The sequence below is a fragment of the Parus major genome, chromosome 1A (assembly GCF_001522545.3).
Source record: "Parus major isolate Abel chromosome 1A, Parus_major1.1, whole genome shotgun sequence".
NCBI classification, from domain to species: Eukaryota; Metazoa; Chordata; class Aves; order Passeriformes; family Paridae; genus Parus; species Parus major.
In genome coordinates, this window is record NC_031773.1 from 8,308,969 (window position 1) to 8,321,055 (window position 12,087).

The 12,087-nt window shown below is 35.5% G+C and overlaps 1 protein-coding gene across 1 annotated transcript in view; it reads left to right on the forward strand.

Annotated features, from left to right (window-relative positions):
- The window catches only part of SEMA3E (semaphorin 3E), a 128,857-nt gene that overhangs the window by 77,509 nt on the left and 39,261 nt on the right, over positions 1-12,087 (forward strand). The window contains exon 4 of the mRNA XM_015629456.3: positions 3,542-3,661. Coding sequence (XP_015484942.1) covers positions 3,542-3,661 — 120 coding nt within the window. The remainder of the gene's footprint in view (positions 1-3,541; positions 3,662-12,087) is intronic.

Genomic DNA, 12,087 nt, shown 5'->3' on the forward strand with positions numbered 1-12,087 from the left:
TTCTACAGTGGCTGAACTTTATGGTCATATTAAATGAATCCCAAACCTAAATTATTTGGCCTTAATTTGATACTACTTCTCAGCATAGGCTGTTACTAGTTAAAGCTCTACCATTCTTCTTTCACCACTACATATTTTCTGATACTCTGACATTTTATTTATTGTTAAATAAATGCAGAAACAGGTACTGTTGTTTCAAAGCAAAGATAGCCCCCTCAGATTCATGTTTCCCTAAAAATCAAAACCTTTTTGCAATCCAGTTTGTTATTGTAAGTCCTCAAATTTGCATTGTATGAATGAATCTCATTTAAAGAGCTTCATGTGTTTCCCACATTTCTCTGCACCATGGAGGCTTGGTGTAACTACTTCTTTCACAGAAAAAAAAAACCCCAGAACTTTTAAATAATCACAAGACTCTAGAAGCAGAGTCTTTAAGAAAAATGCATTAAAATTTTAAAAGCTGGAAATATTGTAATACCAAACAATATTCTGATCTTCATGAGACTTAATTATGTATGGCTATGTGAACAAGTAACACTAATTAATATCAGGGAAACCTTAGTAATTTTCATCAGCATGCTCAGTATTCAGTAAGATAAGTTATTCAAACTGAAAGAAATCTAAATTAGAATCAAAAATCTTCCTATTTTTCTTTCCACCTTCATTTTTTTAGCCATGAACCAATATTAACTTAATAGTATAATATCTTAAAATCAGCATGTTTTCAATTTTAATTTTTAATGCTATTTTTCACACTACAATCTCTACAAAAAATAGTATTCTATTTCAAACTTTTTTTGCTTATTTTCATGCTGGTTTTTTTTATCATTTTCTTTTGCAAAAGCTGTATTACTCAAGGCATAATTACTAAGTAAAACTGATAACATTGTAATAAGCTTCTCAACATTGAAATACTTCACATGTATTTTGCTGCCTCTTTCTATATAAATGAACAGGCCACTTTTACAAGCTTGTATAACCTTAAAAAGTTAGCAGTTCATGTTGTAGCAGTAAAATGGCAAGTATTGTAGTCATAAACAGTTTCAGAGCTTGTAACAGAATTAATAGGACAGTTAAAAAAGGCTTGTCTTAACAACACACGCATACTCTTAAAATAAGGCCATGCTTTCCTCATTCAAGTGAAGGCAAGGAAAAAAAATCCTTCAGCTGTCATCCAGTGTGCCAGGAATCACACCTGTTAGCCTGTGGTGAGAGAGTTCTCAATTACTCTGAATTACTTTATCAGAGTTGGAAATCATTCAGATATAGAAGTCAAGTCCTGTGAGGAGATGCCTCACTCCTCCACACTAAGAAGTTTCAGATGAATAAAATTCCACAGATCTATAAATACATCTATGGAGCATCCTAAAGACAAGCCAAGTATTTAATTAATTGATACAGTATTATGTCTTATTTCAATGTCCCCTTGGATGATGCATCTCTTCCCTGCTCTGTGTATAATACATTATTGGTAGGGTTATCAGCAATGCCTTTTTGCCTGGCACTTCCTAGAACAGCACCTTTTATCATCTGTTTATAAGTTATCAAGTCTACTTGGAATTAGTTTTCTTCTATGTTTGGTATTTTCACATCCTGAGGGTTTTTGGCAGAATTTTTAAGGCAATCCTACAAAGGCACACAGCAGGAAAGAAAAAAAGTGTATATTTTTCCCATTTAAAAAGAATCTTAGATCCCTAAAATGATTTTGCCACAAAAGATCAAGAGCTGAAGGTGTACATGGATAAAAAAAGGAAACTATGCAGTAAAGAACAGACCACCACTGAGAGCAAACAGAGGGAATAAATCAGGAAGGTCATACTTGGAGGAGAGGGAGAGCCATCAGCATCAGCACCCAGTGAAGCATCTATTCAAAAACTCCATGGCATCATAAAATACCTAAGGGATAGCATTTAGCTACCACCAGTCAGCTAACCTTTGGGAAATGGACATGGAAAGGGGACACCTCTGTCATTGAATGCTGATCCATACAAGGAGGATCACATGCTATTGATTTCAACCTGTTTTTCCCCTCAGTTTGCCTTACTTTGTTTTTATTTCCTTAAAAAAAAAGGAACAAATTAAGTTATTTACAAATCCAGAAATTCCAAAAGTAAGATATTAAAAGATTGATTTGCCCTTTGTATATGCTTTATATTTAATTACAAAACAGCTCTTCTATAGGTTACTTGTTTCTATGAATTGGCATGATATATCTTGAGGATGAACAGTTAAGGAGAATCAGGTAGCAGGGAAGATTTCTTTCCTTTTTTATTTGCTGGAGTATTTGGAAGATTTACACTGAATGATTCAAGGATTTAAAGAAAGAAGAAAGATGGTTCCTTAGTTTTGAACCTAATGTGGATTTGCAAGTGTTGAGTTCTGCCCATGAATCCCTTACAGACTTCTCCTTTTTGACATTAAGTTCTTGCAGTTGGTTAATAAGACCCAGGAATGTTCTCACACAAATACAGCAGTCCAAAAATGAGAGTAGTCATCAGTGAAGAACTGTAAATTTTCAGAACAGGAAATTCCTCCCCTCTGTTTTACATGTTCAGGATTGTATTAATTGCCTTTTGGAGATGTCTGACCTACTTCACTGACTATTGAAAAAGCCTGGGAGAATTGCATAAATTACTTGTCTAAATGCCAAAACACCTAAAGTTAGCTCAGATTAATTCCATTTCAAATGTCTTAAACTTGACATGACTCTTAAACCTCAGGATTCTAAGTTGCAGAAATGTTGAACAATGAACTGAAATGAACAGTAATTTTGCTCCACTCATAGAAACCATTGCAAAATGCCAAAACCCAAATCTAAAACCACATCCCAGGAATCTCAAAATCAAGGGACACTTTTATCTCACTGTCTCAATTTCTAGTTTAGCACAGGAATAATGATCCCACATCTCAAAGGGGTGTTTGAAAATGTTTTAATTGTAATGTTTATGGAGCTGCAAATACAATAATAAGTCCCAAAGTATTTCCCTGGTGGAAATGAATATTTCTTCTTCAAAGGGGTTTAAACAGTGGAAACAGACAAAGTATGTGTAGATACAATATAAAAAATATTGATTAACAATTAATTATTCAATAAATTAATGGTGCAATTAAAATTATATTTTTCTTGAGATAAAGTTTATTTAACTCTAGAGAGAAGCTGTTTTCTGACCATTCACATCTTATGCTCTGAAACTTATATATATGTTTTATCTATCCAATAATATGTAGTAAAGTTCTATTCAGATTTATAGACTTTCTCCACGACTAAAGAAGCACAAAGATGTATTTTTATAATTAAGTAACTCCTAACTGGTAAGCATCTAAAATCAAACATGATCAATCAGTGCTATAAAATTGCTTTTTTGATGTAAAAATGTGCACCCATGAAACTGATGGCACAGTTAGTTACATGAAATGAAATAGAGTAGAAGGATTCAATATTAGAATATCACCCACAGGCATTAAGATACTAAAAAAAATTTAAAAAAATAAAAAAAGTAAAATATAATATTTTCCTATGTTTATTTTTTATGTAAACTAGGATGAATGTGCAAATTATATCCGTGTCCTTCACCGATACAACAGGACTCATCTTCTGGCTTGTGGAACAGGAGCTTTTGATCCACTCTGTACTTTTATAAGAGCTGGACATCCATCAGAGGTAAGAAATTTATTTTACAGTAGTGATTCTTTTAGTCTAGATTCCAGCAAAGCCTCTGTGGTTAAAAATAAATATTTAAGTTCAGTTATTCACAGATCTTATATGACAGATATTTCCTTGAGGAAATGTAATGCTGGACTATAATGTAGTGAACAGACGAACTCACTAATATTTGAAAGTATATTATGGAGAATTATGCAAAGAATTCAAAAACTTTTTCAACTTAGGTCTTTTGGTGTGTTTTTTTACTAGATAAGCTGATATAGTAATTCTTAATAAAAAAAAATAATTTTTGGGGGGAGCTTTAGCTAAATCTGTGGGGGTTTGCTGTTTTTTGTTGTTTTTGTTGATTTTTAAACAACTTAAATAATACATCATACAGCAAAATATATGTTAGTTTTATGGGAGATGGAATTTCTTAACAATTCTTCGGTAAATTCAGCTTCTTTTTATTGGTCTTGTTCAGCAAGTCAATAAGAACATATCAATATTTTGAATACATTTCTTAGGCAAAAATAGAAATTTTCTGGACATCTCAGAAATTGGGATCCTTTCTGTCTCAGCTATATTAGAACAGGTTTTTTAAAGACTCAGCAGAAGTACCAATCTCTCATTTAAAATTAGTATGTAAAACTCCTTGGGCATCAAATCTTGGCTGCCAAAGGCACACATGATGACAGCTTTGGGAACTGAACCAGGGATTCCTGGAAAAGCACTTTGTGAGCTGGGACTTTATAGATGGAGATGATCTATAACCCAAAGATAAGGTTGCTTTTAACTGGCAGGTGTCAGGAAGGTTTGCTGGTTGGTTTTTGGTTTTTTTGGTTGTTTCACTTGATGTCTCCTGGTGGAACTGGGCACTTGTCATGAAGTTGATGCTACTGCACTATCCAAGAGAATTCTTGCTTTCCCCTATGGCCAGGAGCTGTTGTCTTGAATAAATATTAATTTCATATATAAAGTTTTTTTAAAGTGTACTCATAGAAATCAACTAAGGGATTTATTTCAGGCAAATGTTTTTGATTAACCTTTTCTGAGTAGTGATGCATACATTTGGCGAAACAGTTGGGAATAACATCACCAGAAGCAATCTCCAAGGACCAATCCATGCTTCATCTCCATCTGCTGTCAAAATGAGAAGCATCTCAGAAGTTAGGACTCCAGCACAGCACTTAGATTCAGAGTTGTATGAATTGCAGAAGCACACTGTTTTCTGAAATTAAGGAAGGAACTAGATAATAAGCAATGTTAAGGCAAATTTGCATGTCTTCTTTGCTCGTCTCACAAACCTCCTGCCAGGCTTCCCAGAAGAGTTTGAAGGAAGCAATGGCTGTATATGTAGGAACACTATTTTAGAAAGCATAAACAACAGACTAATAAAAATAGAAGCCAACCAAACAAAAAATGAGAAACATGATATATATAAGACTATGTGGCCCATGATCATCCCCTTATCTGTCACTGTCCTTCCCTTATTTTTGTTTATTATTCTCTCTTGTCACACTGAAGTTCTAAAATTTTACCCACACTGAAATCATGGGAAAATTTCCCTTTTTTTTGGTTATGTAGACCAACAGGAAGTATATTTTCTACACTAGTAGCTATTCTGTTTCCTGTTATCTGAAAAAGGTGCCATTTATATAGCAGGTTAAAAATAACACATGGTATGTGGTTGAGTGGGCAAATCATAATCTTGTTTTCTGTGAGTGATAAAGACATGGTGTAACTGCAGGAAGTGAAAGGACAGGATCCTTCTGCAGAAAACTGCAGTTCAGTCTCTGCTGATCTCTCTGGTCAGAGTATCCTCTTCCAAAAACATCCAATTACTGTCCCCTCTTTCTTCCAACTCATCTCTCTGCCATTTTCTCACTGTCTGACTGTCATGGAAAGGACAGTAGCAAATGAAACAGTGTTTAAAATACACTGTATATCTCTTTACACCTCCTCATGTCTGAGTAGAACAAGGTATGTATGAGGCTCATACATATTTGACCAGTGGCACTTCTCAGACATGCTGAGGTGTCAGGTGTGGGATGTAGGAAAGGAGGGGGCCCTTTATGACAAACCTCTGGGTATCCAGATACATAACTAATGCAGCATATGAAGGTAGATGCACACTTGCATATGGAACAATAAATCAGCAGTATCAGCACAGAAAATACTTGCTCTGTGGTCAGGGACCTTAACTAGAAGTTTCAATTTGTGCTCCCTGAACTGATGGAAGGATATGACCCTCCCAGTAAAAACTGCAGTGTTCTTAAGTTATTAACAGTATATAAATGTAAACTAGAGATGATTTTAGAGAGGCATTTAAACATAATAAATTTAAGCTTGATTAATAATAATTAAGCATGACAGAATAGAAGGACTGTATCTTCTGCAACTTTGCCTTTTCCCATTTACTGAGCAGGCCAAAGAGAAACCTGTTGGAACTTAACATCCAGTTAAGGCTCTGGATCTTGGTGTTCACTAGTCCCATGTTGCAGGGACATTTATTTTGTACTTGGCTTCCAACAAAAGTTTACATAGTCATCCATTTATGGATGATAAAGATGGATGATGAGACATTTTGTAAGGAAATGAAGCATTGATGGTTTTCCTTTGAACAGTGAAAATTTCCCAAAGCCATGATCACAAGCATACTGTAAGGGAAGTGATCTGGCATGGGTTTGTGAGGTGCAGTATAGTTTGTGAAAAGGAGCATTCTGCCTCCTGTATAAAATCTGACATACTTATACAACCACAAATTCATCTTTTCATATCAAAACCAGGTCTGAGCTGTGTCTTGCAGAACATGGAGCTCTTATCAGCAAATCTTGAAGCCAAATGGATATTTCCAAAAGTAGGCAGAAATTGATTGTTTCATTGGCAGATCATTATACCTTGGAACTGCCTTAAAAGCAGAATGTTTAATGTTCTTGAAAAACACAGCAATAATGTCCATTCCCCATCCATTCTCTGTAGAAGGTATTAATCTCACTGTGTAGTGATTGAAATGTGCTTTGAAAACTTTCACATGCACATTGTGCTATGATACATTACAGCTTCTTTTGTGTTTTCTGTGGTTATAGAAATTTAATTATACCATGCATTTTGTCTTAATATGCTGATCAGAATTAAACAAGAAATAAATATTGGTTTTATTTAATTCTACAAACTTTTGTTGTACCACCAGAGTATAACCAAATATATTTTTCTAAGTCAAATTACTTATAAATTCTATTATGCACTATATAGCCATTTGAAAGATTAAATATAAAATGGTTTACTGCATTCTATTCCAATATTGGTTTAATTGATCTCACTTTGGAATTCCAGGCTGTTCAGTTTCATAAAGCTGTTGTCAGTTATTATATTTCTAAAAATATATACGTATAGTTACTGCTAGCAGCTTTTTATCTTTTTCTGCTTCTAATTACTTTGATCAATGTTGCTTTTCCAAATTTAAACATTTCAGCAAAATACCCAATTTTTTTTCTGCCATTTAGAAATAAGTCACAAATTAGGAAAAATAGGAGTGCTGACTTTGCAGACAGAACAACTACTGGTGTTTGCAACAGAACATATTACAAAGTCTTGTCCAAGAAAACAAGCAAGTTAAATGCCAGCCAGTAAGTGAGTTCATTATCTCTGACTTCATGAAATGCTTCCAAATTTCAAAAATCAGTGCAGGTCAGAAAAGATTGGGTTCTTCCAGGGTTTTTTTGTATTTCATCCAGAAATGAAGGCAAATTCATTAAAAGCAACATTTTTCCAGAAGAAAGCAAGAGTCAAAGACCCTGCACCCCAAATTTCTCACGAGGAAATGCATATGCACATCCATGTACTCTGAGAGAGAAAATCTGAGATAAATATTCAAACCAGATATAGAAGATGAAGAGAAGTTAAAAAAAAAAAAATCTTATTTTGCTTTGATTCTACCAAATTGAAATTTGTCTCTTTTGTTGACTTTGATGCCAGCAGGGCAGAGAAGGGGGGAAGCACCTGCATTTAGAATTTTTATTTTGCATCTATATAAACTTCTCAGTTTTGGCAGCAGGTGACAAGTGCTGAAAGAAGTGCTTTCTGTCTCAGTCTATGTTTTGCCACATCTAGCTGCTAGTAAAAGAGTACTCCAGCACTGTTCTGTATAGCTCAAAATTCCCTGAGTGAGTTTTAATGAGCCTTAGATAAATCAAAGGATCTATCTGCAGTCAGGTAATGATTTTATCTTTATGAGTTATCTATTCAGTAGAGGAACAGGTCATAGGGGTGCTCTGGAGGCATTCCAATGATCCAGATTTCCTTATTCACTAACTCACAAAGCACTTTTAACAAGTCCACATGGGAGTTTCACCAAAAAATTCAGCTAAAAAATTGCTCTGCCTCCATAGGACCTGTGACTTTAGTAGAAATTCCAAAAGAAAACAACGTGCAGAAACAATATCCCAAGTTTTTGCAAGCTACGTGGGGACAAGATAGAGCTGATACCTGGAGAGGAAGGCATCTCTGCTTGACAAAACCTGTTGAGGGAATTAAATTTATGGGAAAGAAAAAAACGTGAAGAATTTTTCCTCCAGAACACGCTGTAAATTTTTAATATATACATGTAGCTGGCAGGGTGCCATTTTCAGTGCCTCATTTAACTCAGTAAACTGCCTACAGCTGTATTTCTCCACTTCAGAGCACTGGTTGACAAAGTCACCCTTTCCACAAAATGCACTGGTGGTTTTTGGGATTCTCCTCTAGGTGTTCCTAATCTGATGTATTCCTTATTATATTGTTTGCTCCTCAATTAGCCAAGTGAGATTCTGCTTATCAGGGAAGATCAGCTCTAAATTCTAAGTCTTTAGTCATGTTAGAGAGAACTTGCCTTTAGTAAGCAGCAAGTGTATGTTTTTTTGCTTGGAAGACAATTCAATCAAATTGGAACCTTTTCTTTCTGATCTACATTGCCTTTAATATATTTTGGAGTGAGGAGAAGGACACTTCTTTTTCTATATGTTCTGTGGCTCAATGCAAAACCAAAACAAGATTCAATTGTGCAATCAGCTTTCTGTTTACCCCTCCACACCAACCAAATGTAGGCAACATGAGCTCCTCAGCTCTTGCTTTAACAAACCAGAGTGAATTCACATGACAGTCACGAGAGAATGTGCCAGTCATATCTCAGCTTAACTTTTACATGACTTAATTCTTCTCCTCTCGACCAGCATGTGGTAATGTCATCATTCTTCCAGCTTTGTTAAGAAGCAAAATTGTAGACATATTTATATCTATTATTTTACAATAATAAAACTGTTTCTGACGTATTTTTATAATCAAAACAAGCAATGACTTGCCAGTTTGCTCCCTCTCCATGCTTGTTCCTATTACCTCATCTCCACACTGTTTTCAGAGGATTAAGGAGGAAGAACATCTGGTTTCACTGACCAAATAGAAGTGGGTGTTGGTTGGTTTTTCATTAGATAGAATGTGTGACCAATTCTTGCCCTGAAAACATTTGCTTAGAGACACAGTGTCCTTCTGCATAGGTGAAAAGCCACCATTTGGAGCACCATAGATATGAAGTTCTGCCAAGTGGGCAACACGTGTCATAAAATCTTTTACCAGAGGGCTTCATTTACATCCTGTGGTCTGCATGCCCACACCACAGACTTCCAGATTGCACCAAAACATCCATACATCCCACACTTCATTTAGATTAAAGCATTTCATGTTCTGGAAGTTGAATATTCATACATTTCAAGAGTTAGATATCAAAAATGGTACCTAACTCAGAAAATTAAATACGTGAAGACAACATGTATGCTCACAGCAAACAAAGGTGCTGTGCTGCAAAAGGGAAAAAGGGGTGACACCACTATTTCTCTGCCCTAAATATTAGCTGTTCTAATATTTAATTACTTTTAGTGTTAGGAAATAGCCACTTATTCATGGTTAAATTTTTCTGACTTCAGCTTCCTGTCATTGAACTGTGATATGCCTTTGATAGCAGAGTTGAAAAGGCTCCCACTATCTTTTTCACCATCTTTTCCTCATGTAAGTACCTATGCACAAAGATCAAGCAACCTGTTCACTTTTTTTGATAAGCTGAGTAAATACAACTCATTAAACCTCCTATCACCAGGATTCCTCAGTCTTATTTGTGTCCTTCCTGTGAACTCTGTGTAGTATTTTCACATCTTCTGGAAGTGAGGACACTAGAATTACACATGCTAGTCCATGGTGTGTGTACAGGCAAGGTCACTGCCCCACCTCTGTTTGAGATTCCTCTTTCATGGACTCAAGTGCTGAGTTCTTGGCACGACATCTCAATGAGAAATCTCTTTTTAGTGGTTTGCACTTGACCCACAGTTCTTCACTTGAACACAAAATTATCCCAGTTTACACACTTTGCTGAGGCATCTAATTATCAGTATTGTAAGGTAAATGAAGAGATTGCTGGTGTTGTCTGTCAGTGTCATCTTTAACAAGGTATCTGGGATATCCAAGATCCTAAATGAGGCACCTCAGTCAAATACATAAAAGTAGTCTGAAGAAGGACCATCTTCTAGGGTGTTCTGATGTACTTCAGCTACAAACTGTTCCCTATGCCAAGATGCAACACTTTGGATATGGTTGTATTAAAAATCTACTTACAAGCTTCTGACCTTTAACTCAGTACTCCAAGCAGTCCATAACCTGAGCTCTCATTTACTTTTTCTTATTTTGGCCTCCTCGGTACTTTTGTAAACTTTACTAGGAAAAACAATAATATGATTGCTTAAATAACTGCTAAATTATAAAGTAATTTTTCTCGCAAGAATAAAATTCAGGGAAAACTTCAGTAAAAGAGGATTCATCAATGATACCTTGTAAGAACTGTACTTTGACATATGTCAACTGTTTGTATTTCTTAACAATTCTACAATGCACATTGTTTATCAAATAGGTATATACTTAGTGAAATGCTCTGGAGAAAGTCTTGTATTCTGTAACAGCAAAGTTGTTCTTATCAGTCATTCTTACATTTGTAACAGACAACAGGTTTTTTGACAGTGTCCTCCATCCATAAAATGACATTCATTACTTTTGAATATTGTCCAAATGTGGCCATAAGTGAAGTGTAAGTTCAGTTTGGGAGGCTGGTAGAGTATGTGAATTGATCAGCCATATGAAGTGAATTTTCCATCGTGTTAGACCTGCCCTTTGCAAGATTAAACACAGATGGTCCAGAATGAATGAGAATGAGAACCCATACAGAGGAATAATAGTGTTATCCTGTAGAGAAAGAAATCTTCTTCCACCTGTGTGGTAATTTGATGGGGGTAACTGAAATATTCCAGCTCTCATTATAATGATTTTAAATTCTGCCACATTTATTTATGAAAGTATTTTTCTAAGTGACAGCATCTGTTGAAGTCTATATCATTGTTTGAGAAATAGACTTCTTAATCAATAAGGTTTCAGTATTCATAATTAAAACCAGGAAAAAATAAAAGTTTAGTTAATACTTTTGCATTATAAGATGCACCCTTAGTACTGTATAATCCTCCTGTGATATATGACTGAAATTTTTCTTATTTGACCGATATCTATACAGGAAAATGAGATTAGATTAAAAAGTAAAAAGAAGTGCTGCTAGCAATTCATCTGTGTCTTGGAGAGCCAATGGATCCACTCCTCTGCCCTTTTTTTCCAGAATGGCCATAAACATCCCCAGCTGAAGCTCTGCAGAAGTGCTGTTGGCTGTCTAAGGCTCCACACATGGAGACAGACAGAACAGGGTATCTGAGTCCTTCTGAAATCCGTTTCCAGTTTAGTGTAGCTGTTCTTTCCATACCCAACATATCTCTTTCCTCCTTTCCTCATCAAAGCCTAGATAGAAGTTCAAACCTTAGAGCTGCATCCTTCCTTTAAAGTTTTTTTAATGACCTTTGTCCCCAGTTGTTATGATAGCAATCATTAGATTAGGTCATTAGAGAAGGTTTTATTTGGTATTTGCTCTGGTATGACCCTCACAATCTCAGCACAAGTTTAGCCTGTCAAAATCATGGAAGAGGAAAAGCCTTGGTTAGTGAGGCTCTGTGTAAAGACTCTGCTCTTCCCCACAGAAATCCCTTCACTTTTTTATAGCAGTTGTGGACTGTCTTTACCTTCTCTTTTGCTTGGTTACAAGACTATATCACAATATACTGCTACTCAAACATTTTCATTCTGGAGAGCCTTTATGTGGTCCCTGTAACTTTCATACATATTAACTATCACATTTGTGCAATATAATTGGAAGTTCTAATGGCTCTATTCTTTGCCATAAGACCCCTAATGAATTCATGTGACCAGTTCAGGGCGGCACAAAGGTGTCCCTTCTAAAATTCTGACCAATGCAAACAGTGCTACTGAAATACTGTGAGCTGCTAAGGATAAATGCTTCTGATTTCTATGTGCAGTGTGGTGGGATCTTT